The sequence below is a fragment of the Hylobates moloch genome, unplaced genomic scaffold (genome assembly GCF_009828535.3).
Source record: "Hylobates moloch isolate HMO894 unplaced genomic scaffold, HMol_V3 SCAFFOLD_1, whole genome shotgun sequence".
NCBI classification, from domain to species: Eukaryota; Metazoa; Chordata; class Mammalia; order Primates; family Hylobatidae; genus Hylobates; species Hylobates moloch.
The window spans coordinates 90,764,440-90,787,648 of NW_026652276.1; the positions used below are offsets into that span (position 1 = coordinate 90,764,440).

The 23,209-nt window shown below is 41.1% G+C and overlaps 1 protein-coding gene across 7 annotated transcripts in view; it reads left to right on the forward strand.

Annotated features, from left to right (window-relative positions):
• The window catches only part of CACNB4 (calcium voltage-gated channel auxiliary subunit beta 4), a 283,651-nt gene that overhangs the window by 134,698 nt on the left and 125,744 nt on the right, over window positions 1–23,209 (forward strand). Inside the window, exons 1-3 of one of the 7 annotated variants that reach the window (XM_058442015.1) lie at window positions 3,705–4,862; window positions 6,822–6,981; window positions 7,704–7,796. The exons of 3 other annotated variants lie outside the window; for them this stretch is intronic. In XM_058442015.1, coding sequence (XP_058297998.1) covers window positions 6,976–6,981; window positions 7,704–7,796 — 99 coding nt within the window. In that variant the 5' untranslated portion in view covers window positions 3,705–4,862; window positions 6,822–6,975. Of the gene's footprint in view, window positions 1–3,704; window positions 6,982–7,703; window positions 7,797–23,209 lie in introns of those variants that run through there. 3 more of the 7 variants (XM_032755720.2, XM_058442028.1, XM_032755716.2) reach the window with 3 other exon arrangements.

A 23,209-nucleotide genomic window follows, 5' to 3' on the forward strand; every position in this document is an offset into this window, starting at 1 on the left:
GGCACAGGAAGGTAGAGCAGCTTGCCGTGTGTTACCCTGCTGGGAAGTGGCACAGCTGGGATATGTGGGCAGTCTGGCTCCAGGGTCCCTGTTCATAACCACCTTACTTCATGGTATTCCTGTTACATATCACAGGGAGGACCATTCACGTGGGGTGCAGGGGCCCTTGGAGCTGGGCAACGTGGGCTGCCCTGATTCCATACTACTTCCCTTAAAAAAATTAAAAAGGCTGATTCTTCCACGCTGCCTCCTATGTATCTTTCATATCTTAACTCATTAATTTCAAAACTATTATCTCCATGGTCTTCATGGGGCCTGGAGAGACTCTGGACATGCCTGCCTAGGTGGTAAGGTCTGAGTTCCGCCTCGGAGAACTACAGCAGAGGACTAATAGAAGTGGTATCCATTGTCTGTAGTTTTTTTGTTTGTTTGTTTTGTTTTCATTCCTTTGTCTGCCCTGTTGCTACCACCTATCTGATGGGCTCCAGGGAGGAAACAGGGGTATGATATTCATTCTCGCAATGCCACACAGATTTGTAGAGGCAAAGGAGTGGAGTACTATTACTTGCAGAGCAGAAGATGAGAAAATTCATCTAGCACACTGTAGTCACTTAGTAAAATTTAAACAAAAACAAAGAACAAAATAATTCCCAAGGCTGAATTGGCAAACAGAGACCTTGGGCTTGTGTTCTAACCCGTGGAGCCAACAGGAGGGCTAGCCTTGGCTGAGTCCCAACATTATTCCTTTGTCTCTTCTCTGAGTTCTTGCACTTCTGCTATAGAACACATACTATACTGGTTTTGAAAAGTTAAATTCCCAAGAAATTCAGGTGGAAAATTAGAATTCCTTTTTGCTTCTAAATCTGCACCAGTTTGTCTTCATCATGCTGTTTAAATCTCATAGCTAATCTTCTCACTTTGGCTTTTCTCCCTTTCTTCTCTCTGTCCAAACAAGTGGAAAACAGAAATACCTGTCCTTTGTACTCTACTGTCAATTTCATGGGTTCACTCTATGACAAAGCCTAGCACTGGGTAAGGAAAAGGAACTTAATATCCCTAAGTTCGAAGCCCATGAAAAAGAACTGAAAGTAAAGTTTCCTTGTGATACAAAATAGAGCTGTCCTAATTTGTTGAGGGCTGTGCCATTTCCTCCACTGAATTTAGCTCAGTGGAGGCATTTGTCAAATTGCAAGGATACCTTCCCCATCATGAATCACGTGGCATTTATAAACAGAATCATAGGGCTTTTTTTTGACTTTGAACTGTTGATCATAATGAGAGATAACTGGAAGAGAGTTGAGTCAGAAACACATTCAACAAGGCATTCTCAGAATCAGAGGCAGCCTCCTTGAGGCTATGTAGTTTTGGAGGCTACTCAGTAATGAGAGGTAGGTGGGTTCCTGGGAAGCACCAGCACAAGATGAGCCCCAAGGTTTTCAAACTTATTCTCACTATAACCTCAGGTAGGAGAAGTAGGCCAGAAACTTCTGGGGTGGTTTCTCTTTCATCTTCTTGACTATCATTAAGCTGGAGAACTATTAAAGTCAAAACCAAGAAGGTGCCAGTGTCTTGGTTGCTTTTCACCACCTGCTGCAGTGAAGTGTGAAATTTGGCCCTAGGAACTTGAACTTGCTGGAATCCATAGACCCTTTTACTAAATGCCAGGGACTGGAGCTGATCTGAAATAGGCCTGGGAAGCTCCCAGGGACCTCTCACTACTTCTCAGCCTGGTCTCAGTTTAGAGAATCTTGGGACAGAGATAGTCAGTTCCAAGATCTTTCTAGAGTTCTGAGCTCACTTTTCACGAACTCCTTAGAGTTCCTCTGGGGAGGTTCAGAGCTGAGTGTCTCACTGGGGTTCCTCTGGAACTCTGGGATCAGCCTGAGTATTGGGTTGAAACTCTTAGGTGACTCACAGGTGTGGTGCTGATTCTGTGTAGATCCAGACCCTAGGGGAAGACTCCCGAACCTGTGATCTGATTTTTAGTTATCAGCTGTGGGTGAACAAAATGACTTTTGATGGGATAATTTTTTAGAATGGAAGGCGTGGGAAAAATAGGAATTTCCCCAACAAAGTGACTTCTCTCTATTTCACCAAATTCCTCTTGGGAACACACCTACTGCCCCTCATCTTGAAAACTCTATCAAGGAGGAAGTGGGGGAAGGAACACTCCGGTATAGAACATATGGCTTTGAATAAAGTAATTGAACCTTTGTAGGTACTAAAAGGGCCAGATAAGGCGACTCCTGGTGTTTTCCCACCTCTTACAGTTTATGATTCTGAGTCCAGTACGTTTCTGACTTCCTGGAAAGCAGGTAGAGCCAGGCTACCCCTGCTTCACATCTATTCTTAGTTAGAGGGGTTGGGTGCAGGAGCAACCACAGGCTGCTGTATGTGATCCAGTGCCTCGCTGCTAACATTCCGCCCCGGTCAGACTCGCTGACTGCATGCATTAGGGTACTGTAAAGTGTATGCCTGCTCTTTAAAACTTCCTTTAGGCCCTCACATTGGCTATAGGGAGCGCTCCACGGCAGCCATCCACAGAAGAGCCGAGCTATGTACAGTTTATCCAGTTGGGAACAATTTGTCTCATCTTGGTGAACTGTGAAAGTAGGCTGCCTCTGTCTTCTCCCCTTAATTTAGATGTCCATTTTAACACAACCAGGGAATATCTATACTTGCAATTGAAGTGGTAAAGTTGGGAAATGATCTGGAGAATTTAAGAGAAAAAAAGACCCTCTTGTCTCAGTTTTCTGTTGATTCTGGCTGAAATACCGTATGGCTGTAATTAGAGAGTTAATAATTAAAATAAGAGTCTGACACATGAATTTGAGCACAGCAGCCCTTTGATCCTGTCCTCTTGGTGTATGGGGGAGGGAACCGAGGTTCCACCTGGCCAGGGACTTTCTCCAACATGCATCCTTGTCGACAGGTAGAGCCAGGCCTGGGTTTCTCTCTATGGAATCCCATTGACTGCACTCAGCCCCTGCTGCTGTCCTCCCTCCATGGGGGCACAACCTCAGAGGTGACAATCTGTTCAAACCCTATCATTTTAGGATTCTGAAGGATAGCAATGTCTTCTTGCTATCATTTACATTTGACAGTGGACTAGGTATTGATGCCACTCCCAAGATGTGCAACTGTGATTGAAAGATGTGAACGGGTCAGCACAGTCCTGGAAGAACTATGCTCTGCTCAGCTGTTGTAGCCCTTGTGTTGTTTATTATTTTGACTCAGGTTTGTTCCTTTAAGAGTTACGCTTTTCAGAGATACTGACTGGAAGGACAAGCCTCCTTTCCTAGGTCCAGGGCCAACCAGTTACTCCTGTGCTGAGCTCCCATGAACTGCAGCCAATGCCTTCCGGCTGACAAAGCAGCTTCTCAATAGTAAGTGTTTATGTTGCACTTTAGATTTGCAGAGTTCTTTCCCTAAGTTATTTCTTACCTCATTTTGGCGGGTGAAGAAACCAGAGCCCATCGAGGTGGTGACTGACTGGTCCAGAGTCATCTGACCAATTAGTGGCAAAGCTGTTACAGGGGACTTAGAGCCTCTGAGTTTCTGGGTCATTACTTACCCAGTCAGTCATGCAGCTTCTCTAAAATATGTTCTGTGCTCCTCACCAGCTTCTTTGTCCTCCTGAATTTAGCTGGCTTCTTTTAGAGTGGGCCATAAAGCTCTCCTGTTTCAAAGCTGCAGCTTTTTTTTTTTTTTTGGTTGACTAGAAAGTTCTAAGTACCTAGAGAAACTCCATCCCAGGCTGCTGCAATGTGGGACCTCTCCTAGGTCAACCTGAGTTGCGGTGTGGCAGCAGCAGGTGGAGGGAGTCTGACGTTTCTATTTGGGTTTTGGGGAAAAGACCAATGCCACTTCAGGATTATTAAAGATTTATGCATGGGAAGGGGATGAAGAATTTATGTGAAGACATTGGCTATTGCTTGAAGTTGATTTAAAAACATTCAACTAAAGAGCATTAAACATTTCGCATCTAAAAGTTGAGAGGTTTTTGGCTTCCTTTTCAAACTTCACCAGTTGGGACACAGAGCTCTTTTCTTGCCAGTGAGGCAGAGAGACTTCAATGAGAATATTGAAAACTTTTACTGTAGAAATTCCCACAAGAAATCTTACCATCTGTTTATTCTAGTCATTTTTTTCTTCACCTTGGGTGTAAAGATTTTTTTCATGACTCATTGCCCTTTTGACTTAAACACATCTGTTAAATACAGATGTTGGATGAGATTGGTATCTGTTTACCTGTCTTTACATGATATTCTCTGAAAATAAAATCTTTCCTTTGCTCCCTTCTCCAATTGTGAATTTAATTAAGAAGATGAGCAGTTGTGTTTGGAGTATTCAATAGTTTGCCTTTTCAAACATTTCACGCAGCCTTTTGGATATTGATAAGTGTTTATTGTAGAACTAACAATACAGGCGAAACAGGAAGCAGCTCTTTGCTGGGTAGGATGCTCCGAGGCGCCCTCCACTCTCCGAGGGAACGCTCTTCAGCTGACTGAAGCAGGGAAGCCGAGCCAATCAGAGGCCGCTTTCCTAGCTCAGTCACCAGTCTGTGGTTGAGGAAGGGTTTTGCTTTTTGTGCTCTGTATTGGGAAGGCAGATAAAATGCCAGGTCTGGACTGCCTCTGGGGATAACCTCACCCTGTGGGATGTGAATGAATAGCATCTTGCCTGGTAAATCCACAGGAATTGATAAGGCAAGCGCAGTTCTCCCAAACAGGCCTTTTCTCTTTAAGCTCTGGCTGTGGTTTCTGCAGCAATTTTGTTTTTACCTTGAAAGAAGTGCTCTGGATTATCAGACCTCCATGTATGACAATTTGTACCTGCATGGAATTGAAGACTCGGAGGCTGTAAGTATTTTCATAGATAGCTAATTCCCTCTCCCCTCCTCTTCCTCCTCCCACTATCTCCTCCACCTCCCCCCCACCCCCCTTCTTATTTCTTAGGCAACGCAGGGAACATGGAGCAGAAAGCTAACATCATTCTGGGGCTTGCTGGCTGCTGTGTAAATGTTCCCCGTGTAGTTTATAGGTAACTGAAATTATTTATTGTCAAGCAAAAAAGAAATGAGGGTGATGGCAAAGCATCTAAGAGTGTAGGCTGTTTGAATTTATACGTTATCGTGTCCACGTTTGATCTCACCAGGGGTAACTGCTCCTTGCGGACTGGTTTAAACTATGCAGAAAGTGCCTATGTTTTCCAAAAGCAGGGTTCATAGAAAAGCCTCATTCATTATATAATACACATTGTTGAACTAGCATGAATGGAAGTTCCTAAGCTATAGCTGTATTATTATGTGCTTTCTGGCCAAACAAGCAGTGCAGATCTACTGCTTCTTTGTTAAAGAAATCAGATGCTAGGCTTGTGGCCATACAGCACCCCAGTGCAGAGGCAGTGGGCAGTGTTCCTATACTCTGCCTTGGAAGAGCGAAGTAGACTCACGTGTGTTTTGGGTTAGAGAACTGGACTCCTTCTCCCCCCTAGGTCAGGCTCATGCAATCTGTTAAAATCAGGATGAAATAATTTCCTGAAATCCCTGAAATCATACCACAGAATGCTAGCTTTTGAATGTAAGGTAAAGCTGATGATTAAATCTTTCTTTTGACTCTTGCTGGTGGTAGTTCCTATTTTTTTCATCAATACACAGAAACCTCGCAAGGTAGAATGGTTGGGGGTGGTTAATGGGAAGTGCTGTGGGGAGTCTGAATTTTATGTGAGTGCAGTGCCATACATGTTGCTACATTTGAAACAGGAGTGTGTTATATAAGATTCTCTGGCTAAACCACCAAATAAACAGGTTATAACAACAACAACAAAAAACCCTGTGGTGTACGTCAATGCAGATGTAAATGTCTAATGATGTGCTATCCATGAAAGATAGAAATCCTCAGTTCTGTGAAGGCATTCCATTTTTCCTTCCTGTCTGTGTGTTTGCTCTAACTCTAACTCTGTTTCCGCAAAGTCTCTCTGCATGTTGCCCAACATGCTCATAAGTGATCGGACTGTCAGTGTATTGCAAGGGACTGTAGTCTAAAACATTGGTGGCTGAAATCAAGAAGGTCCACACTTGCAGGTGGGGTGGGGGAATGGCAAAGGCAATGATAGGAGTTCAGTAAGCCAGCTTCCCGGGCTGGGTTCTTTAGAAGGCCTGATCACTTCTTCTACCCCTCCTCTGCTCACTCAGTTATGAAACCTATGATGCCTTGTGAATTGTAAGTTTTATTTTCGGCCATTGATTTTAAACTTGGGCAGGCAGTGAATTGCACCGAAGTGGACTGGAGTCATTTTAGAAATGCCTGTAGAAACTGGCTGCTGTGAAGAGTTGGCTAGGAACTAATAAATCCAGCTCCTTGTTCTCCAGAACTGTATACATTTCAGATGCACTGGTTCAGAGGGGAGCCATTATAAGTGTGAAAACATTTTTTTTTTTTTTTTTTTTTTTGCCTTTGGGTCCAGTGTCACAGGACAGCTGAGTTTTTCTGTAAGATGGGAAGTGAAGAGTGCAGTGACTTGACTCGGTGGCGGTAGTTGATGGCGGGTAGTGCTAGGTACTGCAGTGCTGTACTCCTGGTGACTCAGTGGTGGCCAGCAGGCTGAGATCCTCCGGGCTGTGCACATCCATGGAGGTGAGGAAGGTGGGAAATGTGAGGAGTGGAGTTGGGCATCTGGCCAATCCTCAGTTGAGAGTATGGGAGGCTTTCAGGTGGGCGGGATTGAAACCGAGTCACATAAATCAGAGGGGAAGACAGAGATGTTCGGAGGGGTGAACTGACTCTGAATGCTCACTTGAGTTTATTTGTTTTTATAAGGAAGAATAATGTGATGTGTTACCCAAGATGGTGTGAACAGAGCTTCAAGCCAATGGAGAAGACTAGGCCTAAATAGCTGACCTGGTGAAGTGACACATAAAGCCACACCTGGAGTGCCACCTCCTCAGCAGTCTTTCTCAGTGCCAATGCATTTATGGCTGTAAGTGTGGGGGGTTGTCCAGATGGAAGCAGAGTTCTCAGAACAGGTCTGGTGGATAGGCGTGGAAAGGCTTTTCTCAGATGGCCAGCTGCAGTCCGAGAATATGCAGGCACTAAAAGCTGAGTACGGCACTTCGGTTTGGGGTGGGGGTTGGGGAACCATCCGCATATGTCCTACCGCTCTGTGCCGTTGAAAATGTCTTTGTGGGGTGTGTGGGGGTTAACCTGTGATAAGTGATTCTTTTCAATGTTTTCACACAGTAAGCTTGTAATAAGATCATCTTGCCTAGGGACTATTTTATTCCGAATAAGAATAAAACATTATTATACACTGTTAGCACCTCACATCCCCACAGTAGGAGAGAGATTTTGGTACTGTGATGCAAGGCCTTTCTTAAGAGTTTGGTCCAAAAGTAGATGTTATGCTCCCAGTGCCCTAGATTTTAGTTTGTAACCTCCCTGTTTCACATACTCTATATATGAAGAGAGAGGAAAAAGAAACATGCCAAAACACACTTGAGTCAGGCATTTTAGATTCTTGAGTCCTGTGGAGCCTTTTTGGGCAAGTCCATTAACTTCTGCTTTGGTGTCCAGGAGGGTAGTTAAGAATCTGGATTACAAGGAAGTGCAAAAGATCATTCAGTGCCCCACAGCAGGGCCCTGCTTCCAAATAGGAGATTTCACACAGAACGTCACCTTACTTCTTGTATTACCTTGACATAGATGATGGAGTGTGTGCTTCCACATGAACCCATACCTAGCCCAGGCTGGTTCCAGTGGATCATGCACATCGACTCTTCCTACATTAGCTGCTATGTAAGAGCTGCCTATTCTACCTTCACTGTCCCCACTGTATGTTAATACAAGTTCTAGTGGCCAAGATTTTTTCATGGACTGAGCCCCCCGTGTACACTATACTATGTGTTTTCATCTGATTTGCAGTAGATTTCATTAGACCTGCTCTTTAGTGTGTACACGTATTTCATAAATGGATTCATTGTGTATTTTGATGTTTGTGGAATTATTCTGGAAATAGATTTATTTTTTCATTCATCAGGTTTATTACACAAACCAAGGGATGTTCTTATGGGGATCCATGGATGCAGCAGAGAAAGTTACCAAAAACCTACCACCCAGAAATAGTCACTGTTAATATATTGCTACACACCCTTTCAGATGATCAATCCACATATATGTAAATAGGTCAGTCTCAACCTGCTACTGTGTGTTGCACCCTATTCTGTTAAATGTTGTTCTTACTTGAGAAAATGTTGAGCATCCTACGACTAGAACTGGCCTGCACAGGGATGCTTTGCAAAATTTAAAGCTCCTACACGGACCTTCTGGAATTGTGAGTAGCTTGAAATACAGATTCTTAGGATATATTGTAAAGTGATGCCGGGGTTAGTTGCACATAGGATTAATAGTTCATTTCTCTGACACAATTGCTTCCATTTCCAAATGCTTAAATTCTAAAGCATTTAGAAAGAGAGACCTGACCTTTTCCTGTGAAGAAGATGATCAGATCATCATTCAGGGCAATTTCCAGAGAGGAAAATTTAGTCTTTAAGTGTTTTCAATCATAGAAAGGAATCATAATATATTGATTAATACTGTTAGAAATTTTATGTATGTAAAAGTTACAGCAAAGGTAAATTTTACAAACTTAATATGTATGTATAACAATATCTGAGTGTATATATAAAAGCACATATTTAAATTTACATGTACGTACACATTATTATAAGAATAGCTTTGTGTTAAACTATTTATTTTCTATAAGCTGTGGAACTATGTATGTTTGTCTCAATGTCTGTGCACCTCTGCATGCATGCGTACTGTTCACCCTCGTACCTTCACCTACATTCGTATACAGATATGTTCCACGCATTGCTAATTGATGGTTAATGCTAAGTGGGAGATTTCTACTGTGGAGCTTTTGGAGACGGAAAATTAGCTGCTTTTGATGTGAACAAAGATACCCAAGAGAGTTGAAAGGCAAAGCAGCCACAAGAGAATAAAGGATTGCTCCTTTCAAAGATATAGTAAAGTTATTTTAAATATGAAGACATATCCTTGTGCTTGCTAGGGAGGCGGATAAACTTCAGACAGAAGGATTTATATGTTTAGGGGCCTTCAGAAGACACTTTAGAGATTTAAGGATTAGATTTCTTTTGGAAACAAGAAGGCCAGAGGTCTCTATGGTTTGGTGGATCAGAGCATCTCTTCTGGAGTCAAAAAGTCTTTCTGGCCTATTTATAGAGAATGAGGACTGATCTGTAAGAGAATCCAAGGACTGGATGTTGGCATCTCTGACCACAGAAGAAAACCAAATGTTGCTCCTGGTTTGTGTAAGGAATTTGACTGAGAAAAATCAAGTTGTTTTACTCAGCTGAGCTATGTTGGTGTTTGGCTAGGGTGTGTTAAGTAAATGACAAACAGGGCTTTCTCTTCAATCAGCAATGATGGTTTTCTAAAATATAGATTGAAATTATTTCTAAATATAATTGGCATGGAGCCAAAGAGAGAAATTCCTTGAATCGATCAGATCCCATGAATTTGCTGTTCCAGCTTGTCAATCTTGCTGCTTTCTTGTTAATTTTCTATTTTTGAGTCACAGAGGCAAGAATTCGGATCAATCCTCGCCAGGTACTTCCGTGTCTCCTTTTCTGCTGCTGTTATTATTATTATTAGATTATGATGAGTCAATCCAGGATTTTAGAATATGGCCCTGTGACTCCCTTTGTATGTACTCAATGGACATTCCATTATTCTGTGGTGCAAGACATTCTGTATAAGGGTCAGCAATAACCGTGAAAAACCATTATTTTAGGGTGAAGATGGGGAGGCTTCCCATTGCCTTAGCTCTTCTCTTTCTACGGGGTTCATCTTGGACCTTATTTCTATGTCAACAGTTCTCCCATTCTGGTCACTATCTCCCCTTTACTATCTCTTACCCAGGTGAACAAGGCCACCTAAGGAGGACAAGAGGATATAACTGGACTGGTTATCATTGTTCATTCTCTTCTCTTCCCTCTCCCACTAGTCCTTTAAAATAATCATGCAGCCATGAACTCAGATATCCATGACGTTAAGTTAAAAATTGTACCAAGGAAGCGCTACAGATACAGGCTCTGTGTTCTCATCTACATCGGCTGATTTAGGGGCCTTTCATGTGTTTGCATCAGGCTCTGGCAGCTGTGAAAACAGCAACAGCTGTAACCTGCCACACTAGAAAAAATACATTCATTGGGTGGATCCCCGAGTTCTCACAGGAGGCTGGGGCACTGCTGTGTAAAGCTAGCACCCTGTCCTCAGAACAACTTAGTGTGTAAAACCTAAGGGAGCTTACAGTTCATATAAAATAATGACAACTTTGAGCTTTTTAAGACTTTGAAGGGCGTGAGTCTAAGATAAAACTGTGTGGCTATTTTTACAGCACGTATTGGTATGCCAAAAGAAGGTAGCCCAGATAGCTCACGTGACAATTTTTGAGATCTAAATAGACCAATACTTGCTCTTGCTCTACATTTTATATTCTTTTACAACACAACTGTATAGTTTTAGTTATAAATATTTTCCTCTCTTTTTAAATGGTGCCACATTATCAGTACTTCCTGTGTCCTTTTTTTCTTTTGTGTCTGTCATGAGAAATATTGAAAAGTCTTATATTTAAAACAGGATGTTTTGAATTTGCTTTTAGCCTTTTCATTCAGAGGAGTTGATCCAAGGGATCCCACTCGGACACGGAGATTGGCAACTGTCAATTACTCAGGAGCTTGTCTGTGTAGTTTGTGGAAAAAAAAAAAAAGTTCTCTTATTTTGCCTTTCTTATGCCTGTTATTCCTTAATCTCTCTTTTCTTTTTAGCCTGAGCATCATATAGGAAAAAGATTCTGACCTTCAATGTTATTACTGTATTGGCCGCTTTGTTGAAAAGTTTGGTGAGTGATAAGGTTGTAGTTGAAATTGTTTCTAGATCTTTTTAAATCTCCATAAAACTTAAACAATTTTGCCTTCTATTGGGCATATCTATCAGCTAGGAAAATTTCTGGTTTACTTTTTGTACTTTGTATTATGAAAAAATGTTGTAGTATAATAGTGTCATGATTAAAAGTGGAGACAGACCAGGCGCAGTGGCTCACATCTATAATCTCAGCACTTTAGGAGGCACAGATGGGCAGATTGCTTGAGCTCAGGAGTTTGAGACCAGTCTGGGCAACATGGCAAAACCCCACCTTTACAAAAAAATAAAAATAAAAGAAATTAGTGGGGCATGGTGGTGTGTACCTGTAGTCCTAGCTACTCAGGAAGCTGAGGCAGGAGGATCGCTTGAGCCCAGGAGGTTGAGGCTTCAGTGAGGCGTGATCATGCCACTGCACTTCAGGCTTGGTGACAGAATGAGACCCTGTCTCAAAAAAAAAAAAAAAAAAAAAAAAAAAAAAAAAAAAAATGTGGAGACAGCGCCATATTGCCAGGGATTGAATCCTGACTTTCCCTTTCCTACTTTGTGGCCATGGGCATATTTCTTAAACTTTCTGTGCCTTGGTTTCCTCATCCCTGTCAATAATAATAGAACTTTTTGGGTGGTTTTGAAGATTAAGTTAGTTAATGTGTATAAAGCCCTTAAAATCAGATACATATTATTGTTATACATATAATGAATATACTTACAGTTTCAGTAACTAAATATGCTCCTTCCTCTATAGGTTCTGATAGTCTCACCAAGTTTTTTGGTTTATTTTCAGAGCCCTTGCATGGTTTTGGACAGTGATTTCCAACAATCTTATAGTGGTTGACAGGTAAAAGAATTCAGTAATCCCCAAAGGCCTTATGATTAGTTCATTGTATTTTGTTTTAGAAAAGCAGGTGGTAAAGTGTAATTGAAAGAATGCTGGGAGGCCGGGCACAGTGGCTCAAACCTGTAATCCCAGCACTTTTGGAGGCTGAGGTGGGTGGATCATGAGGTCAGGAGTTCGAGACCAGCCTGGCCAAGATGGTGAAACCCCATCTCTACTAAAAGTGTAAAAATTAGTTGGGCGTGGTGGTGCGTGCCTATAATCCCAGGTACCCGGGAGACTCAGGCAGGAGAATCACTTGAACCCCGGGAGGCAGAGGTTGCAGTGAGCCAAGATCACGCCATTACACTCCAGCCTGGGCGACAAAAGCAAAACTCCATCTTAAAAAATAAATAAAAGAAAAAAGAAAGAAAGAAAGAATGCTGGGAGTTGGAAATCTTGGTCTTTGCCACTTCTTAACAGTGACCGTGGGCAAGTCACTTAATCTCTGACTCTGTAATCCTCAGTTTTTCCCTCGTATAAAATGAAGATGTTTGAGTAGATCATTTTCTAAGGTTTCTTCACATGCAAAATTTTGTACTTTTTGCTGATAAGCAGTTTCTTCAGTTAAGATAAAAATGTCACCATATGCCATTTGCTTTTTAAAATGATCAATTACCACAGTGTTTTGTACATACTGAGTAAGGTGTCGGTGTTTGGACCTTGAGTCTGGATGTTTGGCCTTTTCAGAATCTTTGAAGGAAGCAGGTATGTGTGGTACATATCTTTAAGTAGAGTAGATGTTTGAAAAGGAAAATGTTTTATTTAAGACTTTTAATTCTAGAAGCCAAAAGGAATGCTTTGTCTATTGCTCGTTCGCTTGCCAGTACCCACGGTGCACTTCCAGCCCACAGTGATTTGAGCTTGGAAACACTTGAATCTCATCTCTAAGAAAAAAAAATCAAAAGCAAAAGATTTCTGAGAAGTAAATTTCTCCTAACTCTTACTAATGATTGAGGAAAGGTAATTCTGCTTTAAATTATTTTTCCTTCTTGGCTAAGGTATCTGAGCTCTACACTACCAGAGTATTGATATAAAAATATTTTAAATTATTGTTGTGTGATTATCCTGCCTAGTCATCAAGAATATTTGTTGTTCAGTGTTTTCTTGCTTTACAGAATTTTCTTCAGCTCATTATTATTATCCTTTGGGATGTCCTGAAACCAATAATTCATCAATTGAAAAACCCCAGGAATACAATCAATTCTAGGGGACAGTCATTAATTTTAAAAGTCATTCATTACTTTTAAAAGGAATAATTGTGCCTCACCTGGTTAAGTTCCCTCTATGATAAGGTGAAAGGATACAAAGATGAGAGAGAAAAAGTCAGTCCTGACTTGAGCCCAATCTCTCAAACATCCCTTTCAATTATGTTTGCATGAAGTAGGGGTTGGAGGCAAGTATTTGTCGAGCTAGAAAACTATGGCGAATGTCATGCTCAAATGGTTAGTGCATAAACAGATTAGTTCCCTAGCTTATTTCCAAAGAGTTATTGTTGATAGCTTAATATCATCTGATTTCAAATGATGTCCTGGAGATTAATGTCTTGGGGTTTACTTGATTCAATGGTTCTATTGATCCAAGTGATAGAATTAAGAACCTATTTATCAAATTTTCAAATCATCTCACTTGATGATGTTGTTAGCGCTTCGAATATAGGAATGGAACCAAGGTGAAGCTGATAAGGTAGGGGAGCACAGAAAATTTAATTATGATGCACAGGGCCCTTTGTGAAGTGCTAGGATATTACAGAGCAGGGTAAGGCATGAAAGCACACAGATCAAGGAAGGCTGGGTAGACATTAGATTTCAAAAAGAAAAGACCACATGATAGTCACATTTCATATTTAGTTAACTAAAACCCAAAAAATTTGGTACGTAAAACATAATGCATATTCCTAGAGTGCCGATGGCAGTATTTTTCTGTATTGTAAAAAGCCCTAAAGTCATATTTTGTACTTTATTGATCCAAAGGCACACTTTTCCTCCCATATTTAACATGTCTAACACAGGGCTACATCTTAAAACTAATGTTGTCTTGCAGTTTTATTGGCAGCTTTTTCCCCTCAGTGGTACATAATCTAATGTTGAATCTTAAAAATATTGATATCTCAAATTCAGTGAAATGGGAGTATTTGGGGAAAAATCTTTAAACAATACAAAACCATAGAGTGTAAAAAATTAGTCTTCCTTGATGACATCCTAATCTGCTGTCCTCCCCACTGGTAGCCATTCTTAACAATTCAGTGGATATCCATTTCTATGCATTGACAAACAGGAATATTTAGAAAAATGTACTTACAAGCAAACGTGTCATATTTGTAATCTTTAAAAATGCAAATAAGATCATAATAAATATGATTATTCTGACTTGCTTTCTTTACCTGAAAATGTACTGTGGATTTTTTTCATATCAATTGATTCTTCTTAATAAAAAGTGACATAATTGCTGTGCAGTGTGGTTCAGCCATGATGAATTTTTCCCACTGATAGAGATTTAGACTATTTCTCATTTTTCAGTCCTACAGTTAAATGCTACAGTTAACATTCTTTTTTTTTTCTTTTTTTTCTGTGAGACAGAGTCTTGCTCTGTTGGCCAGGTTGGAGTGCAGTGGCACGATCTTGGCTCACTGCAACCTCCGTCTCCCGGGCTCAAGCAATTCTCCTGCCTCAGCCTCCTGAGTAGCTGGGATTACAGGCATGTGCCACCATGCCCAGCTAATTTCTGTATTTTTAGTAGAGATGGGGGTTTCACCATGTTGGCCAGGCTGGTCTTGAACTCCTGACCTCAGGTGATCCACCTGCCTCGGCCTCCCAAAGTGCTGGGATTACAGGCGTAAACCACTGCGCCTGGCCCAACATTCTTTTACATGAATCTTTGTGTACGCATGGAGCATTTCTCCAAAACAGCTTCTTAAAAGCAAAATTACTGGATCAAAGGATTAACACATTTTAAGATGTATATATGTTGGTGAGCATTGTAAAACATTTTTACATTATACATTCTTTTTTGGTTCAGAAAAAAACTGATTTAGTTCAGCCTTTTTAACTTGAAATATAAGACTTCAAAGAAGTTTCTTGATTGTGGAGAGCAACTTTATATCTGGAGGGTATGACCTCCAGATTCTATAGGAAGAATTTATTTACTCTCTGTTGTAATAATTTGGTTTAAAAATAACACACAAAAACTTGGGAAGTTTCTTATGCCCTCATCATATCAAAGATGAAACAGTTGAGGCCCAGAGAGGTTAGGCCACTTGTTTAGAATGACACAATCTGTAGTAGAGGTGGACCTAGAGCCTTCCTCACATTTTTTTTTTGAGACGGTGTCTCACTCTGTTGCCCAGGCTGGAGTGCAGTGGTGCAATCTCGGCTCACTACAAGCTCCGCCTCCCGGGTTCACGCCATTCTCCTGCCTCAGCCTCTTCGAGTAGCTGGGACTACAGGTGCCCGCCACCATGCCCGGCTAATTTTTTGTATTTTTAGTAGAGACGGGGTTTCACTGTGTTAGCCAGGATGGTCTCGATCTCCTGACCTTGTGATCTGCCCACATTGGCCTCCCAAAGTGCTGGGATTACAGACGTGAGCCACTGCGCCCGGCCCACATTTCTTTCTAGAGCAATATTCTTTTTATGATGCCAAATTCCAAGGGTTAGTACTATAAAAAAATGGAATAAACCTGAAGAGTTGTATAATTGTATAATTTGTATGGTGCTTGACAGCTTACAAAACAGTTGGGAGAATCTCCAAAACAGAGATCGGATTGCTCTCTGACCCTAATGGTGAGAACTTTATCTACTTGGAGACCAGATTTGCTTCCCAATTTCTTTCAAGCGTTTGTTTGATGTTGCTTTATGATATGGTTTGAAGTCCCAAGTCGTTGATGGATTAGAATGATAATACACCCATAAAACTTAAATGAACATAAAATTTCAATGCTAGAGAATGTCACAAAGATGTTTTGTGTTTTAGGGAAATGTTGGTGTTCTCATGATTTGTATGCAGGTCTTGATGACAGTTGCAAGTTACTGCTACATTTGGCCTTAGCCATGAGCATCCGAATTACATTTTTATTCTCTGCCTTTCTCATTTACGATTCATCTCCATGAGCTTCCAATTCAAAGAAACATTTGCATGATTCAGTAGCAATATTTTTTAAAAGGTAAAAGGAACAGCAGTGTTTGTAAAAGGTACGAGGAACTGTAAGTTCTGGGGGTGGGGGTGGAGAGTGTCCCTGACAACATGCTCAAATTAGGATAAATTGAGAGGGTCTAATAAAATGAAAATGTTTTGGTAGGGTGCAAGGAAACCACAAGGGATAGTGCTGTACCCCCATGGCTAGTAAGTGCACTCCTAGAAAGGGCGTGGTTATAGGAACCTGGGAGGACTGAGTTGCATCCAGAAAGCTACCTTGGGAAGGATGCAGCTTTCCCTGTGGATGGATACAGCCAGCTTTGAAGCATCCCACAAGGAGGAAGCCAGAGAATAAATACCCTAATCTTATTCTCCCTTACTCTGATCCCTGCTAGGGCGCCTTTTGGCCAAACTCAACCAGAAGCCAAAGAGCAGAGCTTACAGGTTAGCCATGCAATGCAACAGCAGAGTGGGGAAGGATGAAGGGTGGTTTAGAGAGGCGATTTGGTTCCATCTGTATTACTGTATTGTCTGAGTGTATATTCACATAAGTTGATGAAAGCATGCAATTGGGAGACATTTTTTTTTTACTTTTTTTTGAGACAGGGTCTTCCTCTGTTGCCCAGTCTAGAGTGCAGTGACGCAATCATGGCTCACTGCAGCCTGGGACCTCCTGGGCTGAAGTGATCCTCCCACCTCATTCTCTTGAGTAGCTGGGACTACAGGTGCATGCCATCATGCCTGGCTAATTTTTTATTTTTTTGTAGAGGTAGGGTCTCACTGTGTTGCCCAGGCTAATCTCATACTCCTGTGCTCAAGCAATCCTCCTGCCTCGGCTTCCCAAAGTGCTAAGATTACAGCCATGAGCCACTGCGCTCAGCCTGAAGCCATTCTTAAAGCACACCTCTGAAGATTCTGGTGAAGCTCTGAAGGAGCTGTTGTTGGTCATCTTCCATTGGAGATGTGTGTTGCTTTCATATGTGGGAATAGTTTCACTGCAATCAATCTCCTGGATTTTAATTCCTGTACTGTTGCTTTGATGAAGACCTTGAGCACTTCAACAAAATGTCTAGCAATAGGAGCAAATAAAAGATTTAAATGTTAGTTTTGTGGAGAAAGCTTGAGAAGCTAAGCTAAGAGGACTTCCCTGATTGCCTTCAAATACCCAGAGGTCTCTGTGGAGAATGAGAAGATAAAGGAAAGTGCGAATGAGACCACCTTGTAGCTTAGATGTGCTCCATTGTCATGGCCAGGCCAGAATAATTTTCAGGATCTCTCCAAATGTCATCACGTTGTGGTTCCCACCACATATAATAGTGAGAGGAGTGGTGGGAACAGGGATTAGCAATGTGAGATTTTTACAGTTCTGATGACAGCCTCCTTATTAAAAGATATATTGACTGGGCAGGAGTGGAAAGGCTAAGAGGAGCATTTCCTTTACATGAATGATAGTAGCTTGGAGGCCAAGTCTTGCCATTTTTAGTCAAGCTAAAACAGACCCCATGTGCCTGTATTTAAAAATCAACTTTGGCTACTGGTTTTACGGTGTGTAAAATATGTGAAAATCCATTGATGTACATGTATGATATGTGCACATTTCTATACATGTGTTATACTTTAATTAGAAATTTTGGGAGTGTCTTTTGGGGAAACAAGTGAAACTAATGGAATTCTGAAAGCTGTGATCAGGATTAGGATGGATATAATGAAGGCCCTTACTTTCCATTGCTAAGACTTACAAAATGTGGAAGGGAGTAGATTCATGCCCTCACTAGATGCTGGAATCCTGAGTGCAGAAAGAGCACTAACCCTTGACTGGTGGACCAGTTGGCCAAGGATTGGGACATGTGACCCATCGCTGGGATATGGTAAGAGCATGCCCCTCCAGTCTCTGGAACAGAAGGTGCTCTCACTGGTGATGTTCATGGTGGCCTTTTGCTTCACTGCCCTCCCTGGGACCTATCGTGATAGTGGTGGTCATGTGCCCAAGCCAGCAGATACCTCACCTCTCTGAATAGCCATGATTCTTAAGGTAAGGCAAACTCGGGGGAAGTAGATTTTCTCCTTGCTTCTAGCAGTGTCTGCAGGGTCAAAGCCAGGCTGTTCTCAGTGGTGAGAACTGGTCCTTATGCTTACAGAACTGTGCCAGTGGCCACAGGAGAGAGTCAATTCCAGCAATAAGGAATAAAATGATTGCCATGAGTCTCAGTTGTGGTTTATTTTGATAGGATTCTAAGGTTCAGATGTTTCCTCCTGGAAAGGTGTGTGCCTGGCATGTGGTATACAGAGACACTCACTAGAGAGGTACTGCATGAGTCTTTAAATATACATAAAGGGCTTTCTGAAAGCTAAGCTAGCATACATATTATATGAAGACTGCTTGGATTGTTTCATTTTCACAGCTTAAAGACTTATAATAATCTACTTAAAATTGATTTCTAATTTTTATAACTCAAATTCTTAAATTATTACTAGTGTAGAGTGCAGTGTTATAAGAACGGTGAGGCAGATCTTATAACTGAAGTACACTGTTACCATTTGTTATGGGTGCTTTTCATCAGTTCAGCTGTAATATTTTGAATAAATGTATGTGTGTGAAACTCCTTGAATCAGAGCTACAATATAAAGAACTATGCAAATTATGCAAGATATTATAACAGGACTATTAAGATTGAATAGTATGTTGATAAATAGGATATTGTTCTGCTTTGGTTTTGAAATTACACAGGTATAAAAGTAGCTAAAAAAAATTGTTCCTCCCACATTCCAAATATAAAGTAGGTAAATTTACCCCCAAAATTTAAGAGCAAGAAAAAAAAAGAGTCAGATACAAATAAGATAGGAAAAGGATTGGAAATGCATAATCTAGATTCTATGAATGTTTTGATTTATATTGCTTTTAACTAAAATATGTTCTGGCTGTAAGATGTACAACTAGTTGTTACATTTTTCATTTGAGTGCTGCATTTACATAGAGAAGCTGGCTTTCAAAATGCCAGCCAGCAGCCAATTCAAATGTGGAACATTTGAGTCTAACTTAGTGACTAGTTTTGTAAGATGCCTTGAGGAGGTTAGGGGAAGGGTACGCATGGGACACCTTGTTCTGGAAACTCAGCCAGAATTTTGTCAGCTGTGATTCATCTGATTCTTAGGGTATTTGAATTTCCAGTTCCTAATTTAGAGCTTGCAAAGATACTGTGAACCGAAAGCCTCACCTCCATATATTTAATGGAAGATATATAGTTTTGAAGTTCCAGATTGCCTTCCGGCAGAAAATGAGGACATTCAGCAGGCTCTGGCTATAAACTATATCATTTCTTTCGAAGTACAAAAAGTGTCCATTATCCTATCAGCATTTGTGTTAAATGACTTCTGAGATTCTCTAATCAAGGATGTTGATAGACTTTGGAAGCATTTCCCAGTTTACTGATTGGGCCTTCCTCGAGGTCCTTAGATTCCAAGGAATTATTAGACCTGTCTGCTATACTGGAACAGATCAGACGCTGATAGGTAGTTCTTACCATTGTACCTACACTTAAAAATAGCTAACCTCCCATTTGAAAGGAGCCCTTTTTCCGTGATCACACACTGTATTGATGTTTCGCAGAACATACTGTGAGAGAAATTATTTGCAGTAGGTAATTGGGCGCCGTTGACAGATTTTTAAACCGGAAAGTGGTTTGATCAACTGTGCATTGGTCAGGGTAGAAGATGGATTTGAGGAGAGGAAGAATTAAGGCAGGGAGTCCAAATAGAAAGCTGTGGAAATAGTACAGATGTGAGCTGATGGAAGCCTGAACTAGGGCAGCAGTAGTGGGGATAGAGAGGAGGAGGTGAACTGAAAAAATATTTAAGTCATAAATGCAGCAGGTTTAATGGCTAATTAGCTTACGAAGGAAGAGGAACTCCCACTTTTGGCTTGGGTGACTGGTTGGACAGTGATGCCACTGAGATTGGGAAACTAGGCCATTTCTTCTGATATCTTTTCCACTGACCCTGGGGATCTCGGGTTAGAAGCCAGGTCCAGGATTGAAGGCCTCAACCCTTTAGCCATTGGTTTCTGGCTAAGAAAGTTACTGACTTCATCCCAAGATCATGAAATAGTTTTGTTCTAGACAGCTGGGACTCCCGGTGACCAGGAACTTGCTGCCGAATAATCGGGTTACGGCTCTATCTGTTCTAGGCCTGTACCTATCCTTATATACCCTATTATGCCATGTTTGGAAACTATTATAGAGGAAGCTTGCCATATATTATCCTTTTATATTAAATGTTTCTTTTTCTATTTAGAAGTAGATTGTAACATTTTCCAGAGTCTCTCATACTTCTTATAGGTGGTAGATGAGTTTCTAGCCATTAATTTATGTGCCTGGTGATACATGTGAAAAAAACAGTTCCCTAGTCAAATAAGCTTGATAATCACCATACTCGGTCCCTTTCTCAAAAGATTCACAGCACCCAGTAGCCCACTAATATCTCTTGGCATTCCACAATAAATAAACCAATTAAATTTTATTTAACCCAAAGATATTCCAAACTTACTTGATCTCAGAATCCATTTTTTTCCCTAAAGAATACCTATTAAGTACTTGAATAACTAGTATACTACAGAATACAATTAGGGAAATGTTGGTTTGGTTATTTACACCAGGCCTCATAATCACTGCAAACCATCTCAGTGTTGTAGACTGGAAGGGTTTTGTGGGACAGAGTGAAGTTAACGTTAAATAGATATAGTATATATCTTTCTGGGGCCTCCCTCTTAGGAGACTTTGATTCAGTTAGTTTGGAGTAAGGCTTAGGATTCATATTTTTGGCAGATGCTCCCCAAATCACTTTCATGTAAATTCTTTGAGAAATACTGGGTCAAATTATTGTCTTGGTCAGAGTTTGTGACAGTGCACAGCACTTAGTTTCCCTGTTCTTTTAGCTTCTTGTCCACTTATTTGGGGTGGTAAGCACTTTGAAGTATGAATGTCTTTCTTTAAATAAAATGTAATTGGTTTATTCATCTCCCTATCCTTACCCTACACTTGCTTGCCTCAAGACAGGCACTCAATAAATTGTTGTTGGAATGAATTGAAATTCAATAACTTTAATTCCTCCAGGAATCAAGAGGAATCTAGGGAATGGTCAGAAATGATTGAACACAATATATTTATCAGGGATTCCCAAGGGACACACACACACACACACACACACACACACACACACACACGCCCAGCCACTCTACTTTTTTTTTCTTTGAAAAAATCGAAGTGAATTTAAAATTGGGGGTTAGCAGGTTTAGGAAATTAAAAGACCTATATTCTTTTTTTTTTTTTTGAGATGGGGTCTGACTCTGTTGCCCAGACTGGAGTGCAGTGGTACGATCTCGGCTCACTGCAACCTCCATCTCCTAGGTTCAAGTGATTCTCCTGCCTCAGCCTCCCAAGTAGCTGGGATTACAAGCATGCGTCACCACGCCCGGCTAACGGATAATTTTTGTATTTTTAGTAGAGACTGGGTTTCACCTTGTTGGTCAGTCTGGTCTTGAACTCCTGACCTCAGGTGATCCATCGCCTTGGTCTCCCAAAGTGCTAGGATTACAGGCATGAGCCGCTGTGCCCGGATGGAAATTAAAAGGCCTATATTCTTAAAAGAGCCAGAATATGATGAGACACTCAGCTATATTGATTGTAAAAATAATTGGTGGTAGTGTTAGTCTCCCTCCTCGCCTACAATCCTAGACCCTATTCCCTAGAGTAAACACTTGATAGTTTGTTTCTTTAATAACAGCTTCACTGCATATAATTCACATACCAAGGAATTCAGCCATTTAAAGTGTACAATTCAGGGGTTTTACTATATTCAGAGTGGTACAACTACAATCATCACCACGACCAATTTAGAACATTTTAATCACCCCAAAAAGAAAACTCATACCTATTAGCAGCCACTCCCCATTTCCTTCCAACTCTCTCAGCCCTAGGGTGTGTCTGTGCATTTGCCTCTTCTGGATATTTCGTACATAGGGAACCACACAGTAGCCTTTTGTAGGCTTCTTTCACTTAGCATAATGTTTTCAGGATCCATCCATGTTGCAGCTTGTATCAGCATTTCATTTCTTTGTATTGCCAAATATTATTCCATTACATGGATATATCACATTTTATCTATTCATTCATCCATTGAGGGACATTTGGGCTGTTTCCACTTTGTGGCTGTTATGAATAATGCTGCTGTGAACATTCATGCACAAGTTCTTGGGTATGTGTGGATCATAAGTTTATTCACCAGTCACATCAAAATGCGTCATCTTTAATAATTTGACGTATACTAAAAACGTATCGAAGATTCAAGGTGTTTTAGAATCCCACTCCACTGGCCTGAATGGCCATATCTCAGCTATTTCCATATAATCCTGCTCTTGTCAGTTTGTACGAGTAAGCAATGCTCAGTCTCAAGTACAAAAATTGTGGACACTACTCCCTCCTTTTGAGAATCTCTTCTCCCACATCCTCTTTATAGACTTTATAGACTTTGAATTGCTCAAAGTCTAATTCTTTTTTTTTTTCTATTTTTTATTTTTGAGACCGTGCCTTGCTCTGTTGGCCCAGGATGGAGGGCAGTAGTGCAATCATGGCTCACTGCAGCCTTGACTTCTTGGGCTCAAGCAATCCTCCTACATTAGCTTCCTGGGTAGCTGAGACTTCAGGCGTGTACCACCACACCTGGCTAATTTTTTATTTTGTGGAGATGGGGTCTCACTATGTTGCCGAGGCTGGTTCAAACTCTTGGGCTCAAGCAAGCCTCCCGCCTCAGTCTCCCACCTCAGCCTCCTGCCTTGGCCTCCCAAAGTGCTGGGATTACAGGTGTGAGCCACTGCACCCAATCAAAGTCCAACTCTTATTCCACTTCTTCTATGAGGTTCCTGAGCTTTTCCAGCCTCTTCTGAATTCCCATAGCAGCATCTGCCCCATTCACTTGGGCATTAGCCACCTGCAGCCTTGGATGACTTCTTCACCATTTCATGTGTCTGCATCTTATTTCTGCAAACATAGGACTCTAGAGGGCAAGGACTTACCATTCTTTTCTGCCTTCCTTCCCTCAACTCCAACTATGCAAGGGTAGAGAATGAATTAAGAAAGATATCGCACAATGATACACAATAAGTTAATATCGAATGAGTGAATGAGCTATAGCTCTATGATATTGATGTTCTCAGTGCATAGTAAGATGGGAATGGTTTGCACCAACCAGTGAGGAAATGACGAGTG